General features: G+C 40.3%; 1 protein-coding gene across 3 annotated transcripts in view; it reads right to left on the reverse strand.

Moving 5' to 3' along the window:
- Nucleotides 1-5,845: 5,845 nt before the first annotated feature.
- Nucleotides 5,846-17,636, reverse strand: part of VEZT (vezatin, adherens junctions transmembrane protein) — a 68,251-nt gene continuing 56,460 nt past the window's right edge. For 2 of the 3 annotated variants that reach the window (XM_082068723.1, XM_082068722.1), the window contains exon 12: nucleotides 5,846-17,608. In XM_082068723.1, the coding sequence (XP_081924849.1) occupies nucleotides 17,037-17,608 (572 nt within the window). In that variant the 3' untranslated portion in view covers nucleotides 5,846-17,036. The remainder of the gene's footprint in view (nucleotides 17,609-17,636) is intronic. The other variant, XM_082068724.1, reaches the window with a different exon arrangement.

Here is a 17,636-nt window from a genome sequence, read left to right on the forward strand (position 1 = left end):
ACTGGAAAACTTTGACTGGTAACATTTACATATTATGCAAGCAAAGCAAAGCGTCAAGCATACTTGAATTTCATGCTTGAAGGCATAAACTGATTGCTTGTGGTGGAAGGAATAATGAAATTCCTGTGTCATACTATTAAAGTCAACCAGGTGAATTGTAATGGAAAGGGCTACATTCCTCTGACAGCAAGGGTGGTTGCCAGAGGCAGCCTTTTCATTTGTATTCACTTAGAAAAGTTTCAATGCATCAGATCATCTTTGGAGTAGATTTATCTACCTCTTCTATCAGCCTCTTCATTTTGTACAATCACGTGCATCAGAGAATAGCGGTGTTATTACCAGAGCATTCTGTAGACAAGTCCCCCAGTGGCAAAAGGTTCCTTGCCTGTCGGCTTGTGATATGTTTTCATCATTAACCACAATAAAACAAGAGTCAGAGTTCTAAACGGAATAACAAAACTGGTATGCGCCCCGGCACATTTTGGCAGTCGGACAATGCCGGTGGTTAATCAAAGCCAACGTGAGAGGTGTGTTGTGTGTTGTTTCCTCTTCCATATGACAGTGAAAGGCACTTCAGTTGGACAACATGACACGCCAGGGCTTGCAGCAGCAAGAGGCAGCTCATTCAGATTATCTGTACCGGGAACCCAAAGGCTGGAACAGACTGGGGAGCCGTGACCAAACCAAAGCACAACTTCCCGGCACGTGGAGCAGAGGCAGTAAGCTGGGCTGTAAATGGCTGGAGGTTTCTTCTCTTATTCTCTGTGCTCGCACCATAAGCAAGGAAAGAACATGCAGTATGGAGGGAGAACAATAACAGAGATATAGAGAGAGACTGGATGTCAGATCAGAAGGATCTGTGTAATGAGAAATACGATAGGGAAGGGGAAGGAAGACCAGTTATGGGAAGCAAGATGAGGCACTGATAATGAAAAAAACTAGTAAGCAGGGAAAGAAACCTATATATAAGTAAAGTATGAGGAAGAAACTGGAATGAGAATAGGAAAATCAAGAGGGAGTCAGGAAATTCAGAACAAATGAATGAAAAGAGTTTGCCTCAAGGGGAAAACACACAGATATAAAGGGGTATGCATAGGCAGAAGATCACCAGCTGAGGCCAAATGTTGCTGTCACTTCCGCCTGCTGACATACACTCAAAACTGTACCCCAAGGAGAGCTTACAGGATTCCCTTTGTTGTGATGCCAACGCTGCTCACAACGTTGGATTTAAGCAGGGGAGCAGGGAAATGAGGACCCGTGTCACAGTGTAACCTGCATTCAACTGGTCATCACTTCCAAATCTGCACTGTGTTGAATGCTTCTCTCATGCTCAGGCGAAGAGAGATCTTCGAAGTAATGAGACAAGGTACCTGCAAGAAAAATGTTTCAGGGTTGAATAAAACAGTTTTATCATAACTTCTGCTGTGATAGAAAATGGTTTTCTTTTCCCTCTCCATTACCCACAGGCAAAAGCAGCGTTCTACGTCATGTTCATTAGTGGTTTTATTACAGAGGAATACATATTGGTGTGAACACAAGATGAAGACAATTCAGTGGTCCTCTGGATTTCCTTCTAGTGAATACATCCATTGTTACTTGAAATGCATTACCCTGAAGTATTCAGAGAGTCTTGACTTGGAGTTCTGCAGGCTGAGAGCTTCCATGAAAGAAGCCAGATGTTTCCAGTTGTGTAACACTGGGAACATCCCACAACACAAGCAGCTTTGGATAGTACATCAGCTTAAATGATTCTTATAGTTTTAAATTCAATGAAGTCACTTTTCACTTAAACAAAGGCTTCTTTACACTGCCAGAACAATGAGCCAGGCTTTCATGTCAGTGAGAATCTGGCCCAACCATGTCACTCTTTCTTTACTGACCAAGAAAAGGCTGATGCTCTCACATTCATTCTTTTTATACCTAATATTTCCACAGGCTTTTCTTCAAGCCCTAATTCTGAGATCATCCATATGTTATATTTGTGTGGAACAGTCTTTGCAACGTGTTGAAAAATTATTTATCTTTGCTTGAACTTGCTCTGGGAATTTTGAGTCTGGGGACACTAAAAAAAGGGCCCAACCTAACAAACTGATCCAAACCCAAAAGAAATGCTCTAAAAATGCAGAAGGCTGCCTCCTTTCAGTTGCTGAGATCTTTCTACAAAATGCATCACTAATATGACTTGTTTTAGAATTCTAAGTTCTAGCACAAAACTGAATTTGGCTTTTAACTCATCTGGTTTGTTGAGGTTGTCATGATAAGATAATCAGCTACAAATGCCAGCTTCGGGAAACATGCAAATGATTGAGACATCATGAAATACACTTCAGAATCAAAAGCAAGTTCGAAACTGTGGAAACAGAGTTTCTGAACAGCTCTGAATTAGGTTTAGTCCCCTGGTTTACTTTTCCGGGGAGATAAAATTACTAACGTTTCAGATTTTACCCACATTTTGAATCCTTATGGCTTTAAACATCAGGCCATCACCTTTCTTCTCTAGAAAACTGTTTCCAATGAGATACAGTATTTAAACAGGAAAGTTCATTGCTATTTATAAAAGTGTAGAAGTAGGATACTCCTTAGTAAAAAAAAAAAAAAAAAGAAAAAAAGAAAAAAGAAAAAACAATCAAAAAATTTAGTTAACATATGCAAAACAAAAAAAACCCAAGCAAACAGCTGTTTTTCCCTATGCCTAATGTATGTGTCTGTGTTCATCTTCAAACATGTCATCTTACACCATACCTCAACTGAAATATTAGCAGGATGGCTGGTGGTGGGCTTTGGTAGTCCATGCAGCAGCATGCAAAATGTTGTTTTATACCCTCCAGTATGCAGTGTATCTTGGAGGAACTAGAAAAATATGAGTATTATTTTTTAAAATTTCTTGAATGAAATAAAATATTTTATGTAACAAAGTCATGAAGGTGAAAGCTCTAAGCCATCTGTGTAAGTCAAGCTACCTAACAACTTTCTTTGTTTCTCAGCCTCTCATCTTCATTTAGAGTAAGAGATTGCTGTTGCCAGTTCTGCATTTGTTTGTTCTCTTCTTTGGCAGATGTACATTCAAGGAAAGCTACTCTTTGCCAACCATATCTTCAATGGGTACAGCAAGTCAACTAAAGACCTTCAAAAGCAAATAGCTAAGACAAGGAATGATTATCGCATGGGTTACTGTCTTCCAGCTGATTTCAAGTTCAGGTATTTTCCTTTCCATCATCACGGGTTTTAATCACTTCATTCTGAGACCTTTGGCTTTGTTCCCTTTCTTAAATATAAAGCAGTGTGACTCAGAGCAGCAAGTACAGCAGTCTCAATATCAATGCATTTGCACCTTTTTAATGTGATTACAAGTTCTCCATCTTGTATATTCCTTCCTGTCCCACTCAGCAGTTAGGACTGTCTAACCCTAATTGCTGAGCTACAGAATCATTTTAAGCCAATCGTGCCAGTTACCAGCAATAAGAAATAAGAAAACAGAGGTGAAGGTCCTGGGCATGTCCCCTGTTTCTTTTGTGCATGTCTGACTAAAATTTACTTGTTTCCTGGGTGGTTGTATTTATTTTGGCACTATCCATAAAAAAAAAAATAATTGCAATTATAGGACCAATTACTTTAGTCAAGTGTCTTCCAGCAACTAGATTCTTCATTTAATTAACAGTTGCAGAGAAGCTTTGAAAGCATAACCTGAAGAAATTGCAGCAGATGGTCAAATACTTCACAGCCGCATATTGAGCATTCAGCTCACAGAGGGAGCACTCCCAGGAGCTAAAGCATATACTGCAACAGTTTGCTCTCTTGTACAAGTTTCCAAAGCAGAAACAAAGACAAGCAGAAAGGGGAAATAATCGCCACTTTTGCAATGTATTTATTACATAGCTTTTGGGAACCATATCATTATTTGTAATTTAGTGGTGCTGCAAACCAGCAATCAAACCAGAACTTCGGAGTGCCTAGTACGAATGAGAAGTCCACTGCATTCCACTACAGATTTAACCAATATATCTTGCAGGGTGTGCTGATTATGATAATCTATTAAACTCCTGTTAATAGCTGAGAAGCAGCTGACAGCAGTGACAGCAAAGAAGAACACAGGATATAGCCCAAAATGAAGCGTGTCATCCTTTGCTGAGCTGCTCTTAGCTGGCTTTGACAGGTCACAGAAGGTCTGTTCCTTTCTAGTATTTCTTTTTACCTTAACACAACAATGTATTTCATTTATATTGAACCACAGCAGAAAACAGCACATTTTATGGCCATAGCCCATTCTTCTCTGAAGGAAGCTTGTCACTTCACATGTGTACACAAAATAATTACTGGAGTAGTAAAGTCAGGGATTAAATATGACAGGTAATTAAGAGTAGCATTTTCAAATGAATTAATTACCTACCATGCTTTCCCTCTAAGTCGGTGGGGAGCTTTCTTGATTGTAGTCAGGACGGATTGGCTTTAGGCTGGTGGTGTTGCAAACGCTTCTCCAAGTGACTGGAAAGGCTGCACTGGCCTGTGGAATTCCCTGTGCTGGTTCTTCGCTGCACCAGAATTTTCCTAAATATTTCCCACTGTGGCCTCATTCCTAAACGCAACTTCAGAAGCAAATATATGCAGTTGCACAGATGGGCATTTACCTAACCTAAATCGAAGAATAACCGATGACATGTGGTCAGAACCAGCATGGTTATTCTACATGAGCGTTTCTGCTTCTTGCTACCGCAGCACCATGACAAGAAATCCTACGGTGTTACCACGGGGACATTCCACAGGGTTCTTTCATGCATGGGCTGTAAGCACATAAGCAGGTGCAAGTGGGGGTGCAAAAACAGCCTTAATGAAGGAGAGGGTGGTGAGGAGTCTGAGAGAAAACCAAGGCCAGGTGACATAGCTATTTCCATATACACTACTATAATTATATAGGTGGTGCTCAAGATGTGATTAATTCCATCCTTAAGTGTCTAATTACAGATGAAACAGCAGGTTCTCCAGAAGCGGATGCTTCTGGTATCTTCCCTCTTGCCAGCTGATCTCCTGACCTCAAAAACTGCCAAATACTCTGCACAAAGGTGCACGTGCATGTTCTGTTCACTTTATTTCAGTACCTTGGGTCCACTGGGATGGACCTTGGAACTCTTTCCTCCTGCATACCATGCCGTGGAACAGATACTATTCAGAGTACAGCTGTAGGTCAATGAGTCAAAGAGAGCAGGTCAAAGAGATTAGCATCAGTGAAACATTGAAAATCTTGCTTTTCACTAGGAGGATCAAAGAAATGCTATCATTTCTCTGTCCATGGAGTGATTTCTTGTTTGTAAATCAGCTGTTTCTCTAGTGGAAGAAAGCAAACAGGTCCTACCCTCCACTCATTTTTTCCTCTTGGCCTAGATGGAGGTTGAGTTAAGCACGGAGACAGCACAGAGAACTCACTGACTTAAGTTGAAGGACACATTTCTAGGAAAAAAAAAGTGCTCTTAGATTCCTCTTCCAAATCTCTCCTCAAAACCTGCTTCAGTCTGGAAGACCACAGGTTTCTTACAATATGTCAGCAGAAACAACCATCCATGAGATGCACAGACTTCATGTCTCAGTACATTTTTTGTGTCCTGTCCATTTGCTTATACCATAAGTATCGCATTCTAGGTTTCTTCTTAACTATCTTATAAAAGTATGGATTGTGCTGTAAAAAAAACCCTAGGGAAGCTTAATACAGTAGAGCTGATCACATGTTGGCATCAGTGGAACAATCTAAGTCTGAATGCCTGGCTTTTTAGGACTGGCCTGGCTCCACCTCAGCCATTACACTAGACCAGGTTACCTGTTATGGTGTATTTCCAATATGAAGCAGCACAGTAGAAAGATGAGAAGAACAGGTTTTAATGAGAGAAAGGAGAAATACAGCAGTACAGCTGATACAAAAAAGTACACAATATAACACAAGTGTCTAATAAATTAGCGGAGAACTTGAGAAACAGGAAGAAAGTTTCAGATGGTTGAAGAAAGAGGCTTGCTCAAAAAGATACAATCTTAAGTCTTCATAGATATATATATACATTCTTGGCAGTATAGGAAACGTACAGTTCTTACATAGAAAATATTGACGGTCTGAAGTGGTAGTATCAATTCCTGAAGAATATTTGCATATGGTACATTATGAAGAATACACACAGGCAATTTAGCATTCAAAAAATCTCCAAGAAAAGGAAAACATTACGGACCCCTCTTGGTAGACAGGCTTCTCCTTTTATAATAACAGCAGCCATTGGATCTGTTTAGTACTCCATAGGAAAACAAACAAACAAACCTGAAAATAGCAAAGAATAAGCAAGATATTTTGTACTGCACAACAAATTCTGCACTGATTAGGCAGCAAGATTCAATACATAAGAATAAATACTCCTGCCTCACCAAGCTTCCTCTTGCCTTTCAAGATCAAATTATATCCCTTCTTCCCCAGTCATCTCTCCGCTTTCCTTCCTGGGGTTGTGAATTAGGTGAGAGTGAGTCAGCTAAGTGAGAAGAGCGGTCAGTAGCTGTAAACCTTAAAACCAACATAGGGAAAGTTTACAGGAAGAGGTGTGCGCCAGCCACAGCTCCTAACATCAGCAGAACACAGCCTTTGCTGTGATAATAAAGTCTATTATTTATGAGTAAGCCACAAAGCTGCAGATAATAGGAGCCAGTCTGTTCTGTTGCCACTGTTTTGGCACTTTTGAACTGTACAGATAAAGTCTGTTTCTTAGAGTAATACAGCTAGACAAGTAGAAGACACCCGCAGAGCACCTAAGCCTGGCTCCTGGGTTAAAGATCTACTTGCTGCTAGTTCTCCTCAACTGACACATTATTGTCTCCCTAAAGCCCCACCTAGCTACTAGCTAGCCATTTATGTGATGCTAAAAGGGTTTTGCTAATAGTTGTCACATGATAGCACAGCATACAGGTGTCTGAAAGATGATGGGAAGGTGCAACTGGAAGCTTATGCCACAAAGAAAACATCCTTTGTTCAGTCACCACTTATTTAGACAAGAGTAACCAGTGTTCATTACTAAAGTGCTTGTACTAAGGAGCCAGCAAAATATACTGCAGGCACTAACTATTGCCAGGATTGCTTAAAATTAATTTCATCTTCAGGATGAAAGAAGAATTATAAAGAAAACAGATGCAACGAAATGCTGATACAGTGTTTATGTGTCCCTGTAAAAGCATTCCCTATTCCATTCAATTATCGCTAACTGAAGGATGGATAAGCCAGATCCGCACCACCTAGGCGGCTGTCAGGAGTACAGGATAAGGAGAAAAAGCGATATATGCAGTCACAAGGCAGAATTTTACTGCAGATGCTGAAGAAATGAAAGCAACCAAAAAGACTTTGAAAGTGATTAGCATTACAACTGAGAAAACTACTTCTAAAATGGACGAAACCCAGCCAAAATTTTTTTAAAATAGTCCTGGTGATGCATATCATCAAATATGTAAAAAAGACTTTAGGTGCTCATTCATATCCACGGGGAAAAGGAAGGAGGTAAAGTGGGAAAGTAAGAAAAAGAGCAACAAAAGAGTTTGGGTGAGAAACTCCATCACAAAGTAAGGGCAGAACTCGGGAATGTCATCCTGCTCCTGCTTCCACCCAACCCAGAACTTCAGTTCTTGGAGCCTTCGCACAGCCAGCCAGGCCCAGGCTTCATTCCTGCTGTAAGGACCTGCTGAGGCTGATCTCATCACCTGTGTTTAAAGCAGAACCAGCAACCAGCAGGGCGGGTGCAGAAGAGGCTCCCACTGGAGCCAAACCACACGGGTTCCCAGTGCAGTCATAGGAAAGAGACTGACATAAGACAGAGCTTAAAGGAAGAGATACGGAGATGGATTTACACACAGCTTGATACACCAGCACAGCAGGACTGAGTCGTCCTGTGGAAGTGAAATGTAGATAAAATAGAGGTTTTTTTAAGAGCGGCTGAAGACTGCCAGTCTGGTGAATGTTTCCTGTCTCTGCACTGAAGAGAAATTGTGGATCCTTCCCAGTGCCTGCAAACTTCAGAGTTTTATCACATGTGATTTCCCTCTGTAGCCCTGCCAGATGTCTCTTGCTGCAGTTGGTTCTTTTAAACATTTCCTCTTATATTTTAGCTCTCGTTTATTAACCATTTAAACAGCAGCTTATCAAGTTTCTTTTCTTTCCCTTCCCTGTGGTTTCCTTGGCAATCTGTGCTGCCCTTAGGCCCTGTTTTAGGAAACCACTAAGACTTAGCAGGCAAGAAATGCTGAGGAACATGTATTTATTCGCATGTTTAAGACAGGGCAGATGGGCATACAGGCACTCACAACAGCTCTGCTGCAAAGCCTCGATAAGAGAAAAAAAGTTAAATAGCTTTTCTAATTAAAGGTGTAAAATCAGCGTGCATTTAAAATACCTTCACACAGCCTGCTTGGTAGAAGAGAATTCTATTCTTTTGCCATTAGATACTATAGCAGGAATTACGATTTTGTTTACCTTCTGAGTAATTAACTGTAAAGTCTGATATGAGGAAAATACCACCTCTTTGCTAGACAAGCCTTTCAGTGTGATGCCTGGCAATACACATGCACAATATGAAGTGTGTGTTTGTGTGTATACATCTATATATGTATAAAACTCACACAAACCCCTCAAATTAAGATAAAATCCAGTAATGCTGCTCAAGAAAAATTCAAAATGGTTCAATTTGGGGGAGATTGAGTAGTAAATGTGTTCTGAAAACATGTGCTCTTTGACAGTGGGAAAGGTTTAAGCACAACTGTTAGAACCCAGAGCTTACAGAGCTCAAGGCCAGGCAGCTGTGGAGCCAGAGCACAATGGCACAGCAGCGGGAGAGCACGTCCCCAACCCCTCCTGCAGGAACAAGAAAGCTTGTTTATGGGAATGCAGACTCAGCCATAATTCTGCCATCCTTCTGCTGGAAAGAACAAGTAAAGCTCACGTAATGAGGAACGTGTGTTGAAGGATCGGTCTTGCTGGGGAGACATTACCATCTTCTGATCATTAAGGGGGGAGATTTCTGGAAGTGAATGTTCTGAAGTCCAGGAAGGAATAGGAGGACCAGGTTGAAATGCAGGTCAAAGCACCCTGGAAGGAAAGTCAGGACAGACAGACTTAGGGCTACCAGCCCTAAGTATCCTTCTGTTTGTGAGTTTATGACCAGGAATGCACAGCAGCACCTTGGTGTGGATTCCCCCTAACCTGCCATTTCATAAAGTTCAGACAACAGGTTCAGAAATGAAGCAAAAAAGCGCTCAAGTTCCTAAGGAGCTGGCAGCAGAATGCTGGAGAAAAGCTGAAGACTGCTAAGAGAGAGACCACCAGAGGAAAGAAGGGACCTGGCAGATACTGGAGCTTTAAAAGATTCCTGCAGAGTCATGGAGCTTTGGTCAGCACCCTCAAAGTCAATCACCCCAGAACAACCCTTCCCAGAAAAGGTCAAACCAGAAGAGAATCTCGGGCATCTGTGTGCCCAGGCCCCGCCTTTTGCAGTGTGGCCATTAATGTCTAAGCTTAAATTGGAAATATACTACCTGGTGCATTATAGGTTAGTAACCTAGGTAAGAAACAAACAAAATATCCCTCCACAATTGGTTTGTGTGGCCTGTGAAGAGGAAAGCCGAGAAGGAAAAAGATAATGAGTGGGATCGCGCATGGCATGGATGCTGCAACACAGCAAAACAGAGACAATAAACCCAAAATGTGTGTGGAGCATCCCACTCATGTGCAGGTTTCACTCAGCACTGTTCCCTGATCTCGACAAGCTTTGCAGAGCTCGAGCACACAGGCGCACGTGGCTTGTCTGTGAACACTCACGTTAGGACATTAAAAACCTTGAGTACAGTGTCATACTGAGCAGTGCAGGAACAGACAACGTGAACTTGTTTAAATTCAGCCGGCTGTGGCTTTGGATAAAAGATCTGCAGGACAATTCACAGGTTTCTGGCTTCTATCCCATAATACATTTAAAGCCCATTGTTATTATTATTTTAGAAACACAGAAATCAAACATTATCAACAGTCCTCATTTATGGTGCTTCCACTGAGATCAAATGCATGATTCTCTGTTAGTCATGACTACTGAAGATATTAAACACTGACTTTTCTCTTTTTGTTTATTTAGGAATGGACCTCTTTTTAATAGCACAAAGTAACGGAAAGCATTGGTCACTTTCTATTTGGAAATTTGAGATTATTTTCAACTCTCATCCATGCAGCTGGAGAAGGTCAGGAAGCAATCTCTGAATATTGAGATTTGAGCAGAAATCAAGCCAACTAATGACACTCACTTTGAGACCTTGTACTAGAATGGCAGTTATTTCTAAAACACAACTGGTGTTTTTCAGTAGGCCAGAATTACTTATAAAAGCCAATATACATCACAAGCGTGGTATAACTTTGAGCTGCCATACATCATTGGTTCTGTTTTGACTGTAGCACTCACAGTACTTACAGTGTCCACCTTCTGTTTCAGTTCTCAAATCAAGAGGGAAATCAGCATACATTTCTAGATCTAGTCATTCCAATGCTGATGATACAGAAGAATAAAGCTGTGTTACACACACAAAAATAATTCTTGTATTATTTTAAAATCTGAACCTCTTAAGAGTGGTGGTAAACGGAGAGGACCACGGGTGTCAGAGGAACCAGAAAGGTGAAAATAATAAGCAGAGAAAAAAAAGTGTGATAATTTCAGTTTTACTGGCAGTATAATAAACAGTTTTTAGAGACACTGTGAAATAAGACACAAGAGGTCTTGGGCAGCCTGGGCCTGAAGAACAAAAAAGTGGAGTCAAAATGAGTGAGGAAATTAATGAGTGGCATCATCCTCAATCAACAGAAAATATGGAGATGAAGGAAGCAACACATGGAGTTGAGTTTATCTCACTTCAGTACAGACACTAATGGTGTCAACTCACAGCATGCAAACATTAATTCAAACTGATTTAAATTGGAGCTCTGGCATTCCTCCCCACCGCCCGGGCACGCGTTCCCGCCTGCTCTCCTGAGACGCTACAAGTGCCCTTTCAACCACATGATGAATTAGTTGAGAGAGGCAGCTGAAAGTTAAAGCCGTGATGCATTTTCAGCCAGATTCACGTCCTAAATCACTGAGTGGCTACTAAAAGCAGCCTGAAGGAGGGGCTGAGATTGCATGGCCACGGAAGGGCCTCGGCAGCCTGGACCTGCATTGGTTTAAGCTGCTGTAGAACTGCATCCCCTACAGCAGACTGTCCATGAGGCCTTTAACATTTAAAGCTGAGAAGGTATAAAGATCAAAAATATGCTGATTGTGTGAAAGTATTCCAGTTTTGGTCCTATTCAACCCTTTTAAAATAAGCCACTTTGTAACAAAGAAACAAACCTTTTTCCTCATCTACTAAATGATAGTCTGTTCTTCAGAATCCTGTGTTCAATTCAGAAAGTGTAACATGGGCTAATGGAGTATTCAAGTTGTTGGGTCAAATTGTATTCGAACAAACTTGCCAAAAACTTGGAGATGGCAGCATGACAGGTGAGGTAGAATATCAAAAACTGTTACACACTGATCTGTAGCTCAAACTACAATATATTGCTGTATCCATCTACAAAGCAAAGCTCACGGCAGGTAGATCTTACCCCTGCCTATGACCGTGCCTTGTTATCACAGTTACAGAACCATTACCTCTTATCTGATTACTGCACACATTTCCAAGTCAAATAAATCGAAGCGTATTTTTTTCGGCACTTAAAATTCATGGTGGTAAAATAAAAACATCTATATGAGGGAATTGATTATAATGAGCAGATGGATTAAGGCACACCTCCAGGCATTTTAAAAATTAGCCACAGAAGCTTTCAGTTCGATCTCAGATATCCATATATCCATATTCTTGTGTGATAATAAATTTTCTGACACATGCTTATTCAGAGATCAAAACAACCCTGAAAAATTAAGATGAAATTGAAACAAGTGCTGTTTGGCATCTTTAGTTTGTGTTAGACCAGGTGGCAGCTGTTGGAAGATCATTTTGATTTAACAACTTTTTGTTTTGTTAGCAAAGAAAAACATTGTCCAGCCAAATCCTGCTGACAGTGAATAAATATTTCTCCTCCATTAGACCAAATATTTTCATTTGTCATCCTAATAGCCAGGGGTAAAAGATCTGAAAAGATTTTTTTCCTATATGGACTCAAACATACTTGAAATGTTCAGTGTTTTATGGGAGGCGATTATTACTCCATGCTCAGCGCTGCTGAGGTTATGTCTGCAGTACCGCACTGCACTTTGGTCATGATACTTCAAAAATTGGACAGATTTCTAAGGAAAGCAACCAAATCCTCTGGAAAAATGACTGAGAGAAGTGGGCTTGCTCAGTCTAAATAAGAAAATTAAAAAATGTTATCGACAAATCTTCTCGTTTGTAAAAGACTGGAATAAAATTGAGCATGTACTGGCATTGGGACTAGTAATAATTGACCAAACATGTTAACTGAACGAATTTATGGAAGAGGATTCCATCAGGACCTGTTAAGCTGATAACCCTCACCAGTGGCTCAAGAAGTCCCTGAGCCACAAATCGATGGGGAGCAGCCTGGGGAAACAGCAGTACACGATCTCCCTTTCTCACACTCTTCCCTCAGCATCTATTGTTAGTCCCTGTCCCAGACAAGATCCTCGAGTAGCCCGACCCTTTACACTGACCAGATGCCTTTCTCACCCTCTGCCCTGTTCTTCAGATGAAACACTATGAAAACCAGTGACTTCTATAGAGTAGTTAGCCCTGGGAACAAGCCACTTGCAGAGCAACATCAGCCCTTCACCTAAATACTTTAAAGAACAAGGGCAGTTCAGTGTGCTTGACCCCTTGTTTCTGTTCAAACAAACAAACAAACAAAAGACAGACTGCAAGATTACAAAGTTCAGTGTGGGCCAACAACCCCACAGAGTCTACCATTCAGATGCTTTTTTTACTCGCAAATAATAAGACGGTTGCAAATTCTGCACTCAGATGCATATAACATTTCTAGTATTGTAAACAGTCAGGTCACAAACACATAAACGTGCACAGGACAAAGTCTGAAACCTCAGAAAACTGGGTACTCTGTCAGATTTCATCAAGTATTTGGATAACAAAGTGCACGATTCATTGATGCCCAGTAATCCTCTGTCAGGAGTAAAACTGTCTCATTACTGCAACCGATAGCGGAAACTTTCATGTTTGTGGATCTTGTGTATAGTTGATGCAGGCACATTTGACACCATTTGAACAACTCTCCATTATCTGTAATTCTCAAAATATGCTTCCATTACAGCACTGTTTCATTTGTCATGAAGGACACTTCAACAAAGAGACAAGTAATCTTTATATCATAGATCTTTGCCTACATTTAAGCCTTTACCTGCTTCTTTAGCTGTAAAGATGACATAAAACATGTAGTGTTAGATTGCAGTCCAACCTAAGAAGGAAATATCACCCTTGGAGTGCTGTCCAGGTAGGTCAGGAGGATAAGAAATTATTTAACCCTATATAATTACTTGCTTCTTTACAACTTCACAGAGCTGCTAATTGGAAATGGAATAGGGAAGATGCACTTCTTGTTAGCCCTGCTCTTCATAATGAATTTTGGCTGCTGCTATCCTTTGGCATAACCCATTATTTAGTGTGGATTTCCTGATTAACATGTTTCAAAAAGTTACAGAGTTCTAGGAGGCAAATGTTCTGTTTTCACAAAAATCCCTATCTAGGGTAATGAGCCAAAGAACACAGGGCAGCATTCAGACCTCGACAAGCTCAATATATTAACACAACTCCTTAGCACTAATGCACACTTCAGTGTGGTGATATATATTATTTTAAATGCAACAATAAATTGTGATTGCCAAGAAATCTGTCAGGTTCTTCAAGCAACCTACAGCATGTATGCACAGTCCTGTCAAATGACATAATTATGAGGAAATGTGGATTATAACAGACATAATATATGTAGATGGAACCTGGTTATCAAATCAAGAGAAGCCATGCTTTGTGTGCTGTACACTGTCAGCCACATTTTTCTGCAGGAGAATATTAAATAAATCAAAATAAATGACCTGATGGCTGATATATACGTATGTGTTGAGAGGCAGAGAAAGCAAGTGAGCCCAGGTGTTCATATGTGCAGCTTCTAAGACTGCATTGAGTAAGACCATGGAAATCAGTTAAATTGCTTGTAGAAAACCTATTTGTTCAAAGGAGGATCAGAACTTGCTCCAAAAAGTCATCCTTTGATCATACTCATGTCTAATGTCAAGCCTGTAATTTCACACCACCCCATCTTTGCCAATAATGTAAACGTGAGCAATCTGGAGTCTCCTGCCAGCAGCACAGTATGTGCTGATACAGCTGGTTGAAGGTAAATGCTGTGAACTGCATCACTGCAACAAGAACAGTGAAAAATCACCCCTAAAAAGGGTGGATTTTTGACCAAAAGGAACTTGGCGAGCTGGTTTACAACATGGCCACAAAGAGCTATGTTGACCCAGCTGATGGATGAAAATGAACAACTAATGATAGACGGAGCTTCTTAGGCTGGTTTCATCACCAAGACCAGTGGATGATAAAACGAGGTCCCAAGTGAGCTGCCAAAGTCGGTTCTCCAGGTCTTTTGCTAAGTGCTGCAGCAAAAGAATAAACAGCTACCAACTTTAATAAAAGTAAGATCTGAAACTTATTTTAGTAGCAATGTGAAGCACTCATGCTACTAGCGACTTTATCCAAAACTATGAGGACAGTGATCATTCATATCCTAAATCTGATAATTTTTTCAAGTTGGTATCGTAGCTATACACATTGTAAACTAAGATTTGGATGCCATGAGAAAAGTTCAGGACTATCAGCTCTAGGATACACAACATCAGGTCATGAGATGCTGGTGGATTAGGTCATGGAAAAGTATGAATGGAACATACATTTAGGCAGTCAGAACTATTAGATAGGAACAAAAAATATCTGGGCACTTTGTGAACTCAAGGATCGCAAGTCAAGCATGAGGAAGACTTCTTTTTCAGAAGCATGGACAATGCTTCAAACATGATTTATCCAAAGCAGTTGTTCTAGACTTGAGGTAAAAAAAATTGCTTACCACAGAGAAAATAAAACAGTGTTTCGTCAATTTAGTCTAACCTTTACAGATTACAGAAGAATATACCACTAAGAGGACGCTTTGCTTCTGAATATACTATGAGAAGCATCTATTTTTTTCTTTTACAAGTTCCCCAAGACATCACCCATTCAGCTTCCAGTCACCTACACAAAATTAAGGGCACAGAACACAGTGTTACTGGTTAATGAAGAATGGTAAAACATTCTCTTCTCCAAAACTGTGTGTGATGGAGAAGACAGGTATTATATTGTGAAAGAGTAGTGTAAGTCACATACTCCCTTCTCTATCAGTTGATATTTACCTCCTAGGGTTTGTAAAAAAATCCACATATTTAAGAGTGGTCATACAAAATCACTGATAGACGAGTGGGAGGTTGAAAGAAAGCACTTGTTTTCTGCCATATGGTGAAGAGTTCCACCCTTACCTGCTGCCCTTCACCAGCTTCCCCACTCCCCACAACAGCATCCTAGGAAAGATCCTGCTCTGAACCACTTCCATCTAAACCCCCTTTATTCTATAGAATCGGCAAGAGACAGTAAATACTCTAAGGAACTGATGAGGTGTTTTGTGACTGGAAATGTGTCCAGGTCGGAGTAGAGTATTCCATACAAAGGCGCGTCTCTCTTGCCATGAGAGATGTGAGACCTTTGCTTCATTTGGTGCCAGAGGGCAAAAGGAAGAGAAGGCAGTGAAACCATTAACCAGCTCCTCTGGGGGGTGAGCATCAGTTTGCTGCTCCTCGTAACACCGCCACAGAGAAAAAAACCGAGCTGCATAACCTCATACCAAACATCCAGACTTCAGGGTCAACTAAGTTACAAAATACACTTTAGAAAATACACAATTCATGTTCTCTCCATGGATTCTTAAATGCACAGGTTATAGTTGTGATCTAAGGAGTAACGAAAGAACATCAGGGAAAAGCAAATATGTTGTTAAACACTCAGACAGTTTTGCTTTAAGAAAATTACTTCAGGACATAAACAAAAATGTACAATCATTACATCAAACAATTATATTAAGGTTCAGTTTACAAAAGGTTAACAAATAATTAATAGCTGTTTTAATAAACAGGTATTTACTTCTTATCTATTATCAATCCACCAGATAGCTTCTAGCTGTCTATAGTACTTTCTACTGATGTGCTTATAACCCTCCCTAACATATACTACACATTCCTCTAACATGAATTACAACATCTAGAAATCATTTATTAACCCTTCATAAAATTCTAAATAAACCTTAATATGAAGCATGACTAACTTCATACTATTTCAGCCTCATACTCCAGGACACATTGAATACTAGCTCTTTCAAGTTTTTATTTAAAATTCTACATTTTAGTTGGGAGCCACATCACTAGCCACAGAATCACAAATGCCTATGGTGGCTTTGCCAACACACTGCAGACACCAGAAGTGAAACCAAAGTGGTGGGGGAAGATCACAGGGAACAGTTCAGGTTCTTCCAAAAGAAATGTTCTGGCTTTTTTGTTGGAACAAACATTGATACCATGACAAGAGAATCAGAGAGAGAGAAAAAAAACAAACCAAAACGGAGTCTGTTGTAATTCAATATGTTGTTTTTCCTTCTTTTTAGAAAAACAAAACAAAACCCACAATACATTATAATATAAATAAATAAAACAGAAAACACAAAGGTAAATTCCAAAACCCACCACTAGGATCTTAAAAAGGCAACAGCCAACTATTTCTTGGATGCAGCCTAAACTTCTCTTACCTGCAAATTTTCAGTGTACTTAGAAGTCCTATTTAGTGTATCAGACTTAGGGAACAAGATGTGTTAGATTTACGTCTCCTTTTCCCTCCAGTATTTGCATCTTCAACCCCCCATTTTTTTTCCCATCAAATTGCCTGCTATTAGTTTAACAAAGTTCAGCTCAGACTTATACTTTTCCTTCACTTTCAGAGCCTCTGTCTTCATTCTCACAATCCTCCTCAAGGTCTTTACACTCCTGTGTCTTCTCTTCCTCCTCCTCTTCCTCATCTCCAAAAGTCTCTTCTTGCATTGTAGTAAAAGCAAAAGACCTGGCAGCAACTTGTGCAGCCAGACCAGATGTGAAGTTTAAATCTGTTGATATGTGGAGCTGGGCCAGTCTCTGCTTGATTTTTGAATGTAATGCATCCTTAGAGGGAGACTCTGAAACCTCCACTCCATCCATATCACTCGGCTTGAGTTCTTCAACTTCCCTTTCATGCTGATAACACATTCTTTCTCCAGCTCCTGTAGGAACACCTTCAGCAGTAGTACTGTCTTTGTTTTTCTCCATCTCAGGATCTTCATGCAAACATTCTGTCCTGCTTTTATCAGTAGCATTCACTTCTGGATTAGAGTCTTTTTCTTCAGAGTTATCACAACTTTGGCTGCAGTCCTGCTTTTCTGTATCTGAATTCGTATGTGATTCCAAATTATTTAGTAGCTTCAGCGGCTCTACAGGAGACAAGGGTTTCACTGCAGCTTAAAAAGGGGGAAAAAAAATTAAATG

This window comes from Streptopelia decaocto (genome assembly GCF_964273445.1).
Source record: "Streptopelia decaocto genome assembly, chromosome: 1".
NCBI lineage: Eukaryota > Metazoa > Chordata > Aves > Columbiformes > Columbidae > Streptopelia > Streptopelia decaocto.